This window comes from Hibiscus syriacus, unplaced genomic scaffold (assembly GCF_006381635.1).
Source record: "Hibiscus syriacus cultivar Baekdansim isolate YM2019G1 unplaced genomic scaffold, ASM638163v2 tig00011079_pilon, whole genome shotgun sequence".
Classification (NCBI taxonomy): domain Eukaryota; kingdom Viridiplantae; phylum Streptophyta; class Magnoliopsida; order Malvales; family Malvaceae; genus Hibiscus; species Hibiscus syriacus.
Genome location: NW_024062242.1, coordinates 1,065,296 through 1,083,359, shown reverse-complemented (window position 1 = coordinate 1,083,359; position 18,064 = coordinate 1,065,296). Strand labels below are relative to the sequence as shown.

The window sequence follows — 18,064 nt, the reverse complement described above, 5'->3', positions numbered from 1 at the left end:
TGACAAAATAATATTTTTTTAAAATTTTCTTAACCAATTGATAATGCACATGTAAACGTAGTTATTTGAACCCAGAACTTTTAGGAAAAATAACATTCTTTTTTACCAATGAAATCCCCAAAAATTACAAGAAGCTAATTTTGCTCAAAATCATATTTGTAATTAACTAATTCCTTGTAAATATAGTGAATAGAATTCCATTAATGCTTGTGAGGGTAACAATATATTACAAGTGTATAATTTCTCCACATATTATAGTTGGGGTACAATATATTTATGATACATATAAATACTTGTAAAGATGAAAGAAAAAAGTGGTGTAAAATAAAGCACGCCCTTGATCATATGTGTTTGTAAGGCAAATTAAGTCAAAGAGGACCATGTTGATGATGATGATGATGAGTGGAAGCAAGCTACCCCTCCAGCATTTCCTCCTCTCATCAATCTAAATAAATACTATATCTACATAAGGAACAAGATTATATTCATGTTCGTTTGTTTATTTTTAAAGGTAATGTTTAGTTCGTATTCGTTTATTTATTTTTAAAGATATTCACATTTGATTTATTTAACGTTTGCAAACATGTTCGTTTTGTGTTCACTAACATGTTAACATTAGGCAACTAACAATTTGTTTCTACTTTTTTATTTGCAAGTAAAAGAAAAATGGTGAAATTATGCTACTAATCCTTATTTTTTTAGAGTTTACAGTTTAGACTCTAATTCACTTTGTGTTCAATTTAGTCCTTACCTTCACCAATATTTAAAATGTAAAAAAAGAAAAGAAAAAGGAGAATTGAGTAAGCAAGCTTATAAATAAGTCGATAAACGAGTTTGTTCGTGAACATAAACGAACCAAACACATCGTTTTTCTTGTTCGTTTATTAAATAAACATAAAAATTTAGTACATACTCATTTATGTAACTTAATAAACGAACATTATGTGAATGATTTATGAATAGTTCATATAACGCTACGTTCATTTACACCCATATTAATCTATATATATGTATATGTATATATACTTTCCAGCTATACCTGCAATCTTTCCATGGCATCTGAGTCTGAGTTGAAGTCATAGTAAGTGCTTGCCGCTGTTAGCTTCATTGAAAGAAACTGTAACATTTCAAAAACAGTCAAAAACAGTACATACATGCATGCATACATCATACATAGGAAACAGATGAATGGGTAATTATTCTTTCAACTGACCTCAACTTGGTTCTGCAAGGACTGTACATAACTGATTATCTCATCTAACATGACTGCCATGCCCATGGTCTGCAAATAATCAAAACACATTGGAAAATTTCTAAGTGATTTTTGTTTGTTGTTTTGCTACTTTTAATGAATTTATACAATTATTTACCTTGTAGCATCCAGGGACAATATCTTGCAAGCATCTTAGTCTCTCATTGATTTTCCGTCTTCTAACCTGATTGATGGAAACAAAAGAAAACATCATTTTCAATTGATTAGAATGGTTGAATGAATCAAATTTCAATGTTTTTTTTTTGAAAAATGAAGAAATTTCCATTTTTTTCTCGAGAAAATTTACCCTTTCTGCCAAACTATGGCTATCAGTAGCTTCACCTCTTCTGGCCCTGACATGAACAATATCTTTTGGTTTATTTTCTTCCTTTCCGTTGTTTTTTGTTCTTTTCCCTCTCCCAGAATTCTTCATAACAAACAAAACCCAGATTGAAAATGCAGTAAAAAATAAAAATAAACAAAGGAAATATATATACTATACAGAATATGTACATATACTTACATTTCTTCTCTTGGTCCAACTTTCTAAAGGTTGTGGAGATGATGAATTCCCAGAACTACTTGCTGACACATCCGATGATTTTCTCTTGTTGCTTTCATGGAATTCGTTTTTAGCAGCGACAATGGGTACTGACTGAGAAACTGGGAATGCTGCAGTTAAACCCTGATTGGTATCATGGAAAAAACCAGGAGGATTTTCTCTGCAGTTCCCCGGAATTTCAGCGGCTTGGTTGCCGAAGAAGCTTTCATTGGAGAAGGGGAAGAAGGTTTGGAAATTCAAGGCAGATGAATTGTCTATGACACCTTGGTTTAGCACACCACAGAGTGATGACTCCACGGTTGTAGGATCAATATCCAAGAACGAAAATGATTGTTTAAAATTCTGCAACTCTGATGTGAAATCAGCCATATAGAATTTATGAGAGTATTTCTTTTTCTTTTTCTCTTGAAATGGGTGTTTGGATGATGAGAAAATGTGACTTCGTGTATATTTATAGAGTGGGATCAATATACTGCCGTTCGACATGCATGTAAAAAAATCTTCTTTTCTTAAAACTCTTTTTTTCTCTTAAATTATTAATGAGTTTTATTGAAATAATAGTTTTATCATTAAATTTTTAAAAGTTATAAAATAGTTATTAAATATATAAAATTATTATTATTATGGTATAATAATTGTGAAAGTCTAATAAATCTAATATATATTTCGTAGCAGTTCAATAAAATTTAAAGATTATTTTATAATAGTTTGACAAATATAATGACTAATTTATGACTTTTGAAAGTTTAGTGACCTAAACATCATTTAAATATAGTTTAAGGACCTATAGTGTACTTTACACTTTTCTAAAGAATGAAATCGAGTGGACGCGTGGAAGTCTGGCTTCTGTCTTTTACTCTTAGGCTGGGTCCCATGTTTCAGGAGAGATATCCAATAATGAAATAGGCCCATGAATAAGCATTTGGCCCACTTCAATTTTTACATTTATTTATTTTTTTGGATTTTTTCACTAACTTTTTAATAAAAAAATAATAGTAGGTTGAATTTGAATTAGTTTGTTATAATTATTTGTAAAAATATTTTAAAAAATAAATATTAAATTTTTCATATTTTAAAATATAATATTTTTAATAAAAAAATAAAAATCTTAAAGATAAAAATTCAAAATTTTAATTTAATTTATTAATATAATTATTTTTTAAGCTAAATCGAATTTTAATATCTCTAATGTCTTCATGTATAATTATATCAATATTCCTATTACATAAAAAATAACATATAATTTAATGGTACTTTCTTTTTATTTGTATATAAAATAATGTGGTCTTTGGTCCATATAGAGTGATTGTTTTATATTAATTTATTCTTTCTTATAATTATTAAATATTGGGGGGGGGGATTATCATCAGCACCACAACCAATGTTATCATTACTACAATAAGTGAATTTGGACATAAAATGGGTGTATCAAAAGTATTTGCTTTAGTGGTTACAAAGATGTGAATCTTTGATCAACTATACATTGCAACCATCCAACTATTCCTAACCTCTACTTCTTCAATTATTTGAGAAAAAAATCAAATAAATCTCAGTTTGATGATGCACTTATCACTTGGAAATGCCCATCATTTCCTATGTACCATGATAAATATAGATAGCTTGTACAATATATATATATATATATATAGCAATGATATGGTAGCAGTGAGATATGTTCAATCAAATTATATTATTAGTCATTGTATTATGCTTAAGTTGTAGGCTTAGTTTGCGTTTTTAAGTACATGTAATAAGATTAAATTGATCAAACCCACAAATTACGCATAGTAAATGGACTAATGACATAATTAGACCTTTTACATGTTACTATAATAAAATTAAAAGTTTCTACCATCATCGTATAAAAAACAACTTGAAAATGAATATGGATATCCATATTGAAGCAAAAGAAAAAATAAAATAAACAAATTAACTCGATGCATGTGAGATGTGTGTTTGGAAAGTGGGCAAAAGCATTAGAGTTTTGTTTCTACTGAGGGGTGTTTGGTTCAAGGATTGTGAGATTCTCATGGGATGAGAATCCCACATTTCCATGTTTGGTTGGTCGGGAATCTCATTCTCGGTAATGTTTTATTACCAATAGTAGATTTTTTTGGGGTATATTACTGGGAATGTCATTACCTCCCTTCCTTTAGGTATTTATTTTGGACTAAAATGCTCTTAAATTTTTATTTTTTTTTCAAAAATATCCTTATTCTGTCATTGAATAATAAAAATTCTACGAAGGTTAAATTACAAATTTTTCCTTAAATTATTTTAGATTTACAAAAAAAATCTATAATTAAAATTTTATATGAAGTTCAGGGATTAAATTTTTTTTACCCTTTCATTAAACTTTTTTTATATTTTTAATTTTGTAAAAAAAATTATATAAATATTATGAATTTAATTTTTTTTTAAGAAAATATATAAATATTTTACAATTTGTAATATTATACAAATATATAATAAGGACAATTTGATTAAATATACATTCCAATAATCTTTTATTCCTTTAACCAAACACGGTAATCTTACATTCCTGCTAAACCAACCAAACACAAAATACAACATTCTCAGTAATCCTATTCCTTGGTAATCTTTTATTTCCACTGGTAATCTTACATTCCGTGAACCAAACGCACCCTAAGGACATAAATTGATAGGCTTCCTTAACAAACCAAGATATAGTGGTATGAGTTTATAGACTATAGTCTATAAATATAGGTGGTGTTGGAAGATCTCATTTTGTGAAATTGAATCCCTTTGCCCAAATTTGGATATAGTTTGAAATATTGGTAGCTAGTAGGATTTGGTGCCTATTACATAATAGAATTCCCATTACTTTACTAATTTGTATATTGAATTTCAGGCACCATTTCGTCCACAAATTCATCTCCCTCGAAAAGGGTTTGTTTTGACTTAGGGAGAAGATGATTAATTTTAGTCCTAAGTCATTGGGAATCGGAAGTATATAAGTACACGTTTGTTCCGAGATATAGGTACATTAACCGTTAGAATCTTAGCACTATTGCTTAGTAGAAAATAGAAAGAAAAAAGAGGGGTACAAACTGAATATATTATTTTTAATTATATTCTTATTATGCATAATATATATATATATATATATGGGATAGAATTTTTTACACAATGTAAAATTCTTTTAATTTTACACATATTTAAGAGCGTTGGATAAATGAAATAGAGGGTTAAAATTAACAGTACGAATGAGAAGATATTCACTGGGGAAAAAAATAAAGAGTCAACTTTAATCATCTATTTTTACTCATCTATCGTTTATAAATCTTTATAAAATTAAAGAGTTTTATATTGTGTAAATAGATATTAACCATATATATATATATATATACACACATGCGAGAGGTCAGATTCCCTTAAAATCGGATCAGTTGTTCTCCCAATAGAGGCCCATACAAAAAATATAGTCCAAAACTCTGGCCCAACGTTAAACTTACGATGATCACATATCGTAATCACTGCCGCACACGTGTGAACTTAAAGAATCGTGGCCTTCAACGTCACACTATAAAGATACAACATATCTTGTAACCCTAGGGTTTTTCTGTAGCGGCAATAACGTGCATAGACTGCCTCCTTTCAACGCTCCTGTGCTTCTGTTTCAGGTACAGCTTTTCATTTCGCCGGTGAAATTTTATTGTTCACATTAAGGTTTCTCTCACATCTAAAACTGAGCGATAGGGCTGTTAATCTTTTTTATTACTGTGGTCTGTTTGTTTGCTGAGAAAATTACAGGAAATGGGAAAACGAATGCTGTTATGATCTGATTTAGATATTTTACATCAATAATTTGATTTCATTACTGGAATCTTAAACGAATCTTTATCCAGCTGTTGTATGAATTTTTTTTCTAATTTTGTGTTTCTTTAATTTTTATGTGAAATGTAGTAAATATTTTAAAAATGTTGAAATTATGTTTGCGATTTATTGTATTAATTAATGCTATAAACTATTAACAATCACTTCGGTCGATTAAACTTATGCTTATTTTACAAGGAATGTAGTGAAGAAGTAGTACTAACGGTCATTGGTTTATGAACAAGATGTTTCAAGTTAGTAATATCTCATTTGCTTTTTGTATGGTATGGACTTTATTGAGAAATTTACGAATTATCAAACGTATTATTCCATTTGAACCCGGTGCAATGATTTTAGTCATAAATTGAACCATGGTATCAATTATCAAAAGCTTGATCTTAGCTTCTTTAAGTGTCTGAGTGAAACCACATAGGCCTTTAAATGTAAAATTCATTCTGATTTCTAATTATGATATATTGTTTGAAAATTCCTATCCACTATGAAGATCTTGAGGATGTATACCGCTAGGAAGAAGATCCTCAAGGCTAAGGATGTTGAACCAACCGAGTTTGAGGAATCAGTTGCCCAGGTTTTAAATTTTCTAATGCTTGTTGCACTTCAAAAGTTTCCTGAAATGGTGCAATCGTGAGTATGATTTAATTTTGGATGCATGTTTGTAACAGGCATTCTTTGATTTGGGGAATTCCAACCAGGATCTGAAAAGTGACCTCAACGATCTCTACATTAATTCAGCAATGTAAGTATGATTTTATTAAGATTCATAATTTGTAAAGTGATTTTTGTATTTCTTCTTCATATGATTGGTTTAATCTTTTCACATTTAGCCAAATTGATGTGTCTGGGGGGCGGAAAGCTGTTGTTATCCATGTCCCCTACCGATTGAGGAAAGCTTTTCGCAAGGTTTATGTTAAGCTTGTGAGGGAACTTGAAAAGAAGTTCAGTGGCAAGGTGAGAAATTCTCCTTCAAAGGTCTTTCTTTGAATGAAATATGGGTTAGGCCTATTTATAATTCATTTTAAGTACATTATCATATAGTACAAAGTTCAGTGAACACATTTTTATTTGCACGCTTTGCATAAGATGCTATTGTCTGTGGAATTGTTTTTTCCAGTCTTGTACATTGCAGTTCCCCTAGAACCAAGAAAATTGATCAAGTTTTGATGTTATTTGTATTTATTATGATGCACATGTTTTTGGTTTAATTATTGAACTTAGTTTGTGTATATATGATAGGATGTGATTCTTATTGCCACCCGGAGGATATTGAGGCCTCCAAAGAAAGGTTCTGCTGTTCAGAGACCTCGCAGCCGCACACTGACTGCTGTACACGAGGCAATGCTCGAGGATATTGTTTTGCCTGCTGAGATTGTCGGGAAGCGCACTAGATATAGAATTGATGGATCAAAGATAATGAAGGTACAAATTGATGAGTGAAAGAATTGTAATCTTTATATACCTATGTATATATATGGTTAAATTATTCTTTTGAAGGCTAATGGTTTGTTTCATTCAGGTCTATTTGGACCCCAAGGAACGTAATAACACCGAGTATAAGCTGGAGACCTTTTCTGCAGTTTACCGGAAGCTAGCAGGAAAGGATGTTGTGTTCGAGTTCCCTGTTACAGAGGCATAAATACTTCCTATTACAAGTGTTGTCACATCTTTCTAATCTTATTTTATTTCTTGTCTTTCCTGAAAAACTGCATTTTTGTTTGGGTAGTTATTTAAAATTTTACATTAATGAGGTGCTGAACAAGCAGAGATAGAAATGTCATTATGGATTTTATTTAAAATGTTTTTATTTGCGCTCCAATTTGTTGATTTTTTCATCGAATAGTGTTGAAGAAAGAATTGGTCAAGGAATTGTGATTCCTGGAGGTCCCGAGTTTCGAGCATCATGTACACAGGAGTATGAATGTTAAATAGTTGAGTGTCTTTGAACATATATTATCAAGGGAATCCTAAAACAAACCCGGCAGTAACCTGGAAAAACAATGGCTGCAGGCATGAATACCGTCAGCCATGGGTGCAAGCATGAACATAGATGACCTGTAACGACAACAGAAACACACACAAACAAATGCAAACAATGAAAACACGGTTAGTATTGGCAAAACAAAGGACGACGGTGGTTCTATTTGGTTCATCGAAGTTCATCTGGGCTAGAAGATTTTTGAAGTGAGAACTTTGCGTCAAGATTGGATGAAGGTTTTGGTGGATGCTTGATTACTTGAGAAAGGGTGCGATATTGATCCCTGCTGTGAAGTTTATGGTCTTGTTGAAGATTTTGATAATGTGTTTGCAGGTTGAATGTGAGCGAAAGAGGTTTGGAGGCTTGCTGGTTATCGTATTTTCCATCAGAGTTTGCTGGCTTCTTTTGAACAGTTGTTTGCAGCGTCAGGATCAGCTGGTTTGGAGTATTTGGTTTGCCGCGTCAGGATCAGCTAACTGGGCTAGCTCGGTTGAGGACCGACGTTCGATTGTGGCTACTATATATTTCTCAAAAATAATTTCTTAGTAGCATGGTCTTCTAAAAAAGCAGTGTTGTATCTAGATCAACTTCGGAGGCTTATTCGCAGCCTTGCAAACTCTACCAGTGAACCTGTATGGTTCAAATCGTTACTAACTGAAGTAGGAATCAAGTTAGATGCCTTACCAGTTGTTTGGTGTGATAATTCGAGTTCTGTTGCCATTGCTGCAAATCCAGTTCTACATGCTTGCATGAAACATAGAATTCGATATTCACTTTATTCAAGAAAATGTTATGAATGGAGAATTTCACGTTAAAACAAATAAGATCTTTACAAATGAGATCATCAGCTTTACAGAAGATCTTTACTAAAATAATAATTACAGTGAACTAATAGTGGCTCATCTCCCTTCATCAATGGAAGAATATGACATGGAATTCCTTGAATAATCTTCTACAAAACTACTTCCTGCTGATGCCTTTGTGACACCTGTATGGGTGCTGCTTGCATTAGTATTAGTAAAAGCCGACGTGGACGTGATCGTCCACTGTCCTACACGGCCTTGGACTGCGGGTTTATGTGGCCTCGGCAAAGTGAACGAATCGCTCGATAGCATGAGATGGACTGAGTTCATGTCTGGCCTCTCGGCAACAGTCTGTTGACAGCATAACAAGCCCAGCTGAATGCACATTGCTGCCTCGTCAGGATTGTATTCCTCAAGGGAGGGATCAACTAAATCCAATGACTTTCGTCCTTGGAATAGTAGCCATGACTGTATAAGAAGAGCTAGAAATATTGTCAGAATTCGACACTCAAACACAAGTTTGTATCGGGTACGGATAACTATCTCTATGCTTTTTCCATATCTCTATATCCATTTGTCAGATACGAATGTCGGACAGGGGCACTAATAGTCTGAGCAACATAATTTATAGCTCATCTGTATTATAGCAAAATCTTAAGCTTAAAACTAGATATCCGAGCAGGCCGTAGGCGCAAGACGCCTATTGATTAGGGGTGTATTCGGTTCGGTTCGGTTTGATTTTTTACCAAAAATTGAACCAAACCGAAATAAACGGTTTTTCAATATTTAAACCGAAACCGAAACCGACCGAAAAAACCGAAACCGGTTTTTTCGGTTCGGTTCGGGTTTTTTAACGGTTTGGATTTTTCGGTTCGGTTCGGTTTTTCGGTTTTTCAATTAAAAAATCACTTGAAACTATATTTTTTTTTACAAAAATTGCCTATTCGGTTCAATATGGAACAAATAGGTTCCATATGGAAAACCCGAACCGAACCGAATTAAAAAAATGAAGCCTTTAAACCGAACCGAAAATCGAACCGTTTAAAGCCGAACCGAACCGAACTGTTTTACTCGATTCGTGTCGGTTTTTCGATTTTCTCGATTTCGTTGCTCACCCCTACTATTGATATCTAACACTCAAATGAGTCCGAGTAACATAGGTTTATGACGCTAATGGCACAAGCGTAGGTTGTTATGCTATAGTTCAAAATAATCCCTAATGCATGCTGATAAAAATTATCTAAGCAGCTAGCTTAAACATGCAGTTATGTTTATCTTCAATTCTGCATATTAAAAATTCCAAATTACTTTGGGATTATTTATTATAGCATTAAACTAATGTTCCTATAAGTGTAAGGCCACCTGCCCATCTGGCAACAGAAATCTAGCACTATTTAACAAGATTTGAGAATTTACATCACTTCTTTTTTTTTCCCTACAAATTTAACTTACATAATTCAAGAGGTCTGCCTTCTCTGGACCAAGACGGTTATCATGATTTTTTCTCCCACTTACTATCTCCAAAACCACAACTCCATAGCTGAAAACATCCGTCTTCACAGACAAATACCCATGCATGGCATATTCAGGTGCCATGTAACCACTGCATGCAATAGAAGGGTTTACTTATGTTAATCTTTCTTAGCCAACAACAAAATTGGAGCAGATAAAACTTGAAAGAAAATTAACCTAATAAACTTACAGATGCAATTACAGTTATATAAGAATATGACGGGTAAGAAGCAAATAAACTACTCACTGAGTGCCAGAAATCCTAAAGGTATTTACATGAGTGTCATCCCCGGGAAAGAGCCTTGCCAAGCCAAAATCAGAGATTTTGGGGTTTAATTGTTGATCCAACAGTATATTACTGGTTTTGATGTCTATATGGATGATCCTTTCAGGCGCCTCCTCGTGCAGGTATAGAAGACCTCTTGCAATGCCAGAAATAATCTTAAATCGTGTTGCCCAATCCAAAGAAGGAGACTTGCTCTTATCTGAGACGTTTAGTTGCAATTATGAGTCTTAATTTACCAAACAAATGATAAGACTTGGAGCTCATAAGCTTACTTAGTAAAAGAAGTGAATGCCACGTATAAAAGGGTTCTTACTGAAGAGAAAATAATCAAGGCTTTTATTTGGCAAATACTCATAAACAAGCATCTTCTCGGGTCCTTCGGCACAGCACCCCAACAACATCACTAAGTTCTTGTGCTGGGTTTTCAGTAAAAGTTTAACCTCATTAATGAATTCTTTCAGTCCCTGTCTCGAATCCAATGCAAGTTTTTTGACAGCTATTTCCTGACCATTTGGCATCAAACCCTGGAAGATGATATAAGCTGAAATGAGAATAATTCACAACAGTTTCCAATCATTAACATTCCTTCTCAACCCAAGCAAACAAAGTAAGATAGCACAGACAATAACCAAATATAAAAACTAGAGCTCTTTGACTGAATACATCATAATTCATAAGGATGAAACCATAAAGGAAGGGCTAACTAAAGTTATTATCTTTAACTATATTGTCTCTTTGAAGATTTAGGGGACATTGTTGGATTGATGACAGTTCAAGAGAGTAAACAGGTAAGATAATAGGAAAACAACTAAAGTGGCATTGTAGTATAGAGCTTCCCACACACAACATAACATTCCGTCAATGAATCAGAATAAAGTTGCACACAAAAGCAACGAGGGACCATTAGATAAAAAGAAGTAAACAGCAATAGATGGATGCAGTAATACATTCAAGATTAACATCTTCATTGGATTGCAAAAACACGATTTGCTCTAATTTAGTTTCATTCTATTCTAGACCATAAGCTCAAGCTCCCACTAAATATATGTGGCATAAAGATTGTTGGTAATGCAAAGAATCCTGGAGTAAGTAGTAACCGCTCGGCTTGGTCCAATTCGATTCATGTGTGTTTCTTTTAGACACAATTCCACCAGTATATTTTCGACCTCAATTCCATCTTTTTGAGAAGAGTAGTATCAATTGTTTTTCACTTTGATATTTGGGTGTACAAATAAAGGACTTGGGAGCGACGTCAATTTCAACGATTACATCAATCAAGAAGGATTTACTTCTAAGGCAGTGATTCATACCATGACATAGTTAAACTTTGTTTTAATTTATTTCTCATTACTTTTCTAGTTAATGTTAATATTTGTTTTGCAGTAGTTATATTTTTCCAACAAAGATCACATGCTTATGATTAGGTTCAAATTCCAATCTTCACGAAGTCATGGACACAAATAATTGACTGCTCATTGTACATTGGAATGTCATATAAGTGGCAGAAGCCTAAGAAAATTCCCAGTATGAGAGCATTTAGTTGGGTGGGTAACGCATGAGGTATTGTCTGAGTTTTACCCTGCGCGATAGCTATGAAGATCAAGGATTTGTGGCCACCAGAAGCTCCTTAAAAGCTCTCTTACACTATCAAAAACCTTGTTACATAAAGAGATACTAGGGCTACATCTTTGATCTTTCTCAACAAACAAATGCTCAAATCTCAGATTCGGAAAGGGAAAAAAAAGATAGAAATAGCCTTTGTGATTACAGTAATTCTAACAAACAACTCAATGCAAATTTGTGCACTAAACTTTTTATAATTAATGAGCCCTTGGCATATGATTGGAACTTGGAAGCCTATAGACATTGTATCATCAAATGCTTTTGACTCAGTCTTACAACAATATTACTCTATTTGCTCTAAATTACTATGGTGCTGGGTTGGTGTAAAACACAAGCAAAAGAAGCCAAATCTGTGCAATTTGCAATTATTTATTTATTTCCCCACGACTGATTTATTAGTATATTCATAAGTTTCAAAATAAAAGGCATTTATAATTAAATAAACTTGAATTGAAGCTACTTTTTAGCCTAATAAACAATAGCAACAGTGACAAGTATCTGAAAATAATAATAAATATTCACTAGAAAAAATATTATAATTCGCAACGGCCATAAAAAAATAAAAATTCAGCGAACTAAGTCAAAAGAAGGAAAAAAAATGAGATGAAGAGAAACGTACCTTGTAGACGGGACCAAAACCACCATGACCGAGGCGATTAAGTTCAGAGAAGTAGTTAGTAGCAATCTGGAGAGCACGAAGTTCGAAAAAAAGGCCTTGAGTGTCCGATCCGTCGTCGGATCCGCCTTCAGCGGCGGAGCCACCTCGAGCCGCTTTGAAGCGTTTATCAATGCAAGCAAAGAGTTTAGCCAAGAATCCCATGAAGAAGGAAGCGAGCATGAAGAAGAAATAGAAGTTTTCTGCCGCGTTGTTGTTTGGTAAAGAGCATTGACTTGGCTGGCAATTTAAAGACGGAAATTGTATGACTTTTCCACTCATCAAACAAACGAATCATTGAGGCGGGGTTTGTTTTAAGATCTTTAAAGTTTTTATGTTTGTATCGCGTAGATCACGAGTAGACATTTAGTTTCGCAGACCGTTTATTTTTTAAAAGATATAAATTATTCTAACGTCTACGCGTCCTCTTATTGACGCATACGTGAACTTATGTCTTCAAAGTTCTTCTAACATCTTCAAAGAACCATTTTTTCTATTAATTTTTAAAAAATTATAAAATGTCATTAAATTTAATGAATTATTACAAAATAATCACTATAATGTTGTAATAAATTATAAAAGTTCGATAATATAATAATTATTTTATAGTATTTAGATAAATTTATTAATAATTTTATAATCTTTTAATAAATTTAATAAGTATTTTATATTTTTTTAAACTTTATTGACGAAAATGATCATTTGTATATAACTCAACGATATCTAATATACTTTATTTGAAAAAATATATTAAACTTAGTAAAAAAAATTTATACAATTAAACTTAGTAAACTTTTTTTATATATAAAAACTTAGAAAATCACGGAAACATACAATTATTAGTATTAAAAGATAAAATAAATGTTTTAATAAAAAATATTCACACTATTGAAAAATCTGATTCTTATCATTTAATTCTGGTAAAGTACGAAAGTCTCTTTATACATAATAAATAAATAAAAAATAATAATATATTTTTTCTAAATAGAAAATTACTAATTAATGTATATTCTATGGAGTATATATTATATATATTTTTTGATGTTACTAGAATCGGATTGTACCACTCGAATAAATTAAGATGATTTAAATGATATTATAAAATCGAATATTGATATATTTGTTAATCGATAATAATTGAGAATTAAAATATAATTTTTTTAACAATTACTTAAACCGAAACAAACAGATTTAATTAAAATCAAATTGATTTCATTATCGATTGATTTAATAATAATTTTTAAAATGATATATAATATTAAAACCAAAATCTAATAGTCCGTAGATATAATAATTTATAATAATAAAATTCGTATAATATTTATTTAATATATTTTTTCAAATAAAGTATATTAGATATCGTTTAATTATATAAAAATGATCATTTTCGTCAATAAAATTTAAAAAAAATTATAAAATACTTATTAAATTTATTAAAAGATTATAAAATTATTAATAAATTTATCTAAATACTATAAAATAATTATTTTATTATCAAACTTTTATAATTTATTACAACATTATAGTGACTATTTTGTAATAATTCATTAAATTTAATGACATTTTATAATTTTTAAAAAATTAATAGCAAAAATGATTATTTGAGTATAGTTTAAAAAATTATTTTATTTTAGCAGCAGACGTTAAAAAATAAACAGTCTTTTCTTGCAGACTGCAGACTTTTGGTCCACCTCTTCTGCTACAGATGTAGTCCGCAGACTGCAGACATTTTACCTATGCAAAAACAAACACCACCTGAATGTCGTTTGAATTGTCTGCTGATCATGATAATTTCTACTATACGACAAGCCTTAATATACGGTTAAAATAATGTGCTATCGGTTTTGTTATTTTTTTAATAAAACTAATAAAAATTTATCTAAAATATTATTATTTCTACCTAAAACATTAATATTTTTAATATTTCTGGTAAAATGCTCAATAATAATAAAACCGGTAGAAAAAAATAATATTTTAGGTAACGCTTTACCGAATATGTTAACAATATCGGTAAAACGCTCAATAATAACAAAATGATAGAAATAATAATGTTTCCGGTATTTTTTTACCAATTTTATTAAAAAAATAATAACAAAACCGATAGCATCTTTCCTTAGCTGTATATTAAAACTGTCGCACATGAGACTTTCTCGTTTATCCCAAATGAATGAAGGGTTCTATTTTCTTTGCAACGATTTTTATTTTTGGAAAATAATAAAATTAGTTGAAAATATATTAATAATATAATATTTAAGTTAAATATTATACTTTTTAGGTTAAAATCGAATATATTATGTTTTTAGTAACAAATCATATGAATTATATAACTATTCTGATTGTAACTTAAAAAGTTATTGTCAATATATTCTTGGTTGTAATTGAAATTCTTACAAATTGTGTAACTTTATAGAATGTACATATAATATTTTAAGTTTAAACTAGTCACAATATAAGTTTCTTGGTTGTAATCAAAATTTTTATTAATTGTATAATTTTAAGTCGGAAATAATAACATTTTATGTTAAAAGTTGTCACAAATCAATTTTAAGTTAGATTGTCGCACAATAAAAATTACTCTTTTTTTTGGAAGTAAGTTCTTGTATTGTTGATTCTATTTTTATAATGAAATAAGATGTTTTATTAATCAAATTATTATATATGTTTTATTTTATTTCAATTAAGTTACCGATCATTAGTTATTAATTGGACATGTAATAGTTAAATAAATTTATATAATAATGAATTTAATCTTTATTATTTATATATTATATCAAATTGATCATAATTCTAATTAAAAACAATTTAATAAATTTAAATTTTTAATAAAATATTTAGGTTTAATTGGAAGGATTACAATTATTAATTAGTTTAAAGTAAAAATATTAAATATAATTTTAATATATATATATAAATCTTATTACAAGCATAGTTTAATCTAAATATATATTTTTTCAACTATTAAATATATTGAGCTCGTTTTGGCGGTTAAGTGTTGTAATTACACCTATATTCTAGGTAAGAATTTCCTAAAATCTGTTAGAACATCTTTAAATGCATTCTTATGTTGAAAAATATATTGCATTAACTACAGTTTAACTTTTATATATAATATATATATATATATAATATATAATTTTATCATAAATCAAATATTGAACTTGACCGATGGTTAAGAGCACCTGTACTTCCAAGTCTCACGTTTGATTTTTTTATCATATTCTTTGTCACTTTAATTTTCATTAGTAAAATAATAATATATGTTATCATCTTAATTTTATAATTTTAATTATAAATAGATATTATATTGTAATCATTTGAACCGATAATTTTTTTTTACGATTTTAATGATTTTACTGTTTATTGATGTGTTGTTCTATAGCGTGTTACTTATCATCGTCTCATGAACCCATTTTTTAATTAATAATCATAGTTGATCAATGTTAATAGATACAATAAATAAATATTTTAGAATGTTATTATCTCTATAGATCTCATAATATAAAAAGTAAAATGCAAATGAGATGTAAATATTTTGGGTAAAATACACAAATGGTCCTTGGCTATAGGATACTACTTTGTTGAGTCCTCCAATTATTAAAAGTTATAAAATGACCCCCCTACTATAGGATTGTTGAGTCCTTGACTATTAAAGTTACAAAAAGATCACTCAATTATTCATTATGTTCCAAATTTGTTATTTTTCGTTAAAAAATTAACGACAGTCTGAGTTGGACATTAACATACTGACTGAGATATGATAAAACATGATCTCATAATCTCAAACGATTACCATATCTCAGTCAGCATATTATCGTCCAGCTCATACTATCGTTAAATTTTTAACGAAAAATTACAAGTTTGAAACATAATGAATAGTCGTGCGACTATTTTATAACTTTTAATAGTATATGACTCAACAAAGCAACTTCCTATAGTTGGGGATCATTTTATAATTTTTAATAGTTATAAGACTCAATAAAATAATATCTTATAGTAGAGGGATCATTTGAGTACTTTACCCAATATTTTTCCATTACTTAAAAGGGTTTTAATTATTGTCACCAATTTCTCCACGGCCTTTCATTGATTTCTATAAAAGTCAAGGCTGTTATAGACTTGGACTTCCTGTACTGAAATTGGTGCCCCAGAGAGTTTCTCACCACTCAATCTTTTTGATTTAGTTCAATCAAGTGTGGTACAGTTCAGGTTCAGTAGAGAAATCTATTTTGTTTTACACAAGTAAAAACAATAGAAACCCTAATTTTATATTTAAAAAGTAATCAAATATCAATAATATTTAATATTAATATTGTATTTTCAAATCAAGTCAATGAATTTTATTATTAAAATAATAATTTAAATCAAATTATTGAAAAAAATTAAATTAAAAATAATTGTATCTAAAACTCAATTCGATCACCATAAATTTTTGTCACTCCTTAAGTCTTGAATTCGAGCACCATGAATGTCCAAAATTATTTGAACGTATATTATCTCATACTTACCCAGATTACTCAAAAAGATTATATGTTAGAAAATATTTACATAACATGTCTAAGACTTTCGAATTAAATGAAATGAGAATATAAATAAAATATATATTTATTTCTATTTAGTAATTTTATTCATAGAAAGAGAAAAGAAAGAAGAAAAATATATTTTGTTTTATAAAATTAATGTTAAGGTATATAATCTAATAAATTAAAAAAAATAATTTAAATTAGTATATAAATAACTATTATTTAAAGTTTTATATATATAAAGGAATAAAGTAAATTAAAACTTTTTTATACAACTAATAAACGTGTATGATTTCTTAATTAGTTGCAAAAAAAAATGCTTTCGGTATAACATAAATTATTATTTTGAAATTTATATATTTTTGTAAAAGGATAAAAAGTGAAAAAGGAAAATAATTTGTTGGTCCAAAATACAATGCAGAAAACCCAATTGAGTCATTATACAAAAAATGAATAAAACAATTAAAAAATAAAAAAATATACTATTCAAGTTGATAAACAAAGAAGGAAATTAAATAATATATTAATTTTCTTTTAACCCCAGTTAATGATTAATTTCACTAGTTCAAACTCGGTAAAAACACTATTAATAGCAAGGGAAAACTACTTCAGATGCTATCAAACTTTATCTAATGACTCGTTTTTAACACTAAATTTTTAATTTTTCCAATCATAATATTGAACATTAATTTCACATTCAATTATCACTATGTTATTAAGTTAGTAACGACACAGTGACATGCCTAATGGTTGTTGAATTGGTCTATCATACTAAAACGGTGTTTTGGTGCAACTGTTCTGATGCCTAAAATGACGTTGTTTTATATACTAAACTTTAGAGATGTATCGATTTTACCACTGAATTTTTAAACATTTTTCTTTATTAACACTGATCTTTTTGGCCGCTGGCGGCGGCCAAACACCGCCCATCGTCTATCATTGCAGCAAGATCGATACTAAAATGTTTGTATTTCATTAATCTTTCTTCTCCTATGATTGGATTTTCACGAAATCCACTTAA

The 18,064-nt window shown here is 29.8% G+C and overlaps 3 protein-coding genes and 1 long non-coding RNA gene across 4 annotated transcripts; 1 reads left to right on the top strand and 3 right to left on the bottom strand.

Annotated features, from left to right (window-relative positions):
• Window positions 1–339: 339 nt before the first annotated feature.
• Window positions 340–17,942, bottom strand: LOC120204603. Its single transcript, XR_005523957.1, has 3 exons — window positions 17,932–17,942; window positions 12,794–12,800; window positions 340–445 (listed from the first exon to the last, which is right to left on the bottom strand). It is a non-coding gene; the product is annotated as an uncharacterized LOC120204603 (long non-coding RNA).
• LOC120204601 (transcription factor BEE 3-like) lies at window positions 995–2,228 on the bottom strand. The gene is made up of 5 exons (XM_039204664.1): window positions 1,776–2,228; window positions 1,560–1,679; window positions 1,371–1,436; window positions 1,214–1,282; window positions 995–1,117 (listed from the first exon to the last, which is right to left on the bottom strand). Exons 1-5 carry the CDS (start codon window positions 2,181–2,183, stop codon window positions 1,034–1,036), a joined length of 747 nt encoding a protein of 248 aa, XP_039060595.1. The 5' UTR covers window positions 2,184–2,228; the 3' UTR covers window positions 995–1,033.
• LOC120204602 (40S ribosomal protein S7-like) lies at window positions 6,157–7,387 on the top strand. The gene is made up of 5 exons (XM_039204665.1): window positions 6,157–6,240; window positions 6,335–6,408; window positions 6,497–6,620; window positions 6,906–7,088; window positions 7,186–7,387. The coding sequence occupies exons 1-5, from the start codon at window positions 6,166–6,168 to the stop codon at window positions 7,303–7,305; spliced, it is 576 nt and encodes a 191-aa protein (XP_039060596.1). The 5' UTR covers window positions 6,157–6,165; the 3' UTR covers window positions 7,306–7,387.
• On the bottom strand, window positions 8,465–12,726 carry LOC120204600 (cysteine-rich receptor-like protein kinase 29). Its single transcript, XM_039204663.1, has 5 exons — window positions 12,488–12,726; window positions 10,559–10,769; window positions 10,207–10,444; window positions 9,900–10,050; window positions 8,465–8,915 (listed from the first exon to the last, which is right to left on the bottom strand). Exons 1-5 carry the CDS (start codon window positions 12,704–12,706, stop codon window positions 8,544–8,546), a joined length of 1,191 nt encoding a protein of 396 aa, XP_039060594.1. The 5' UTR covers window positions 12,707–12,726; the 3' UTR covers window positions 8,465–8,543.
• Window positions 17,943–18,064: the final 122 nt, after the last annotated feature.

Bases quoted from the DNA above. Each gene is read 5' to 3' on its own strand.
- LOC120204601 (XM_039204664.1), bottom strand. From the start codon at position 2,183: ATGGCTGATTTCACATCAGAGTTGCAGAATTTTAAACAATCATTTTCG. The intron at 1,680-1,775 runs GTAAGTATATGT...TTTGTTATGAAG, and splicing joins GTTGGACCAAGAGAAGAAAT to AATTCTGGGAGAGGGAAAAG. The intron at 1,118-1,213 runs GTCAGTTGAAAG...GAAATGTTACAG, and splicing joins CCTTGCAGAACCAAGTTGAG to TTTCTTTCAATGAAGCTAAC.
- LOC120204602 (XM_039204665.1), top strand. From the start codon at position 6,166: ATGTATACCGCTAGGAAGAAGATCCTCAAGGCTAAGGATGTTGAACCA. The intron at 6,409-6,496 runs GTAAGTATGATT...TTTCACATTTAG, and splicing joins CTCTACATTAATTCAGCAAT to CCAAATTGATGTGTCTGGGG. The intron at 7,089-7,185 runs GTACAAATTGAT...TGTTTCATTCAG, and splicing joins ATGGATCAAAGATAATGAAG to GTCTATTTGGACCCCAAGGA.
- LOC120204600 (XM_039204663.1), bottom strand. From the start codon at position 12,706: ATGCTCGCTTCCTTCTTCATGGGATTCTTGGCTAAACTCTTTGCTTGC. The intron at 10,770-12,487 runs GTACGTTTCTCT...ATCATCTTCCAG, and splicing joins GTTTTGGTCCCGTCTACAAG to GGTTTGATGCCAAATGGTCA. The intron at 10,051-10,206 runs GTGAGTAGTTTA...TATTGCATGCAG, and splicing joins TTTAGGATTTCTGGCACTCA to TGGTTACATGGCACCTGAAT.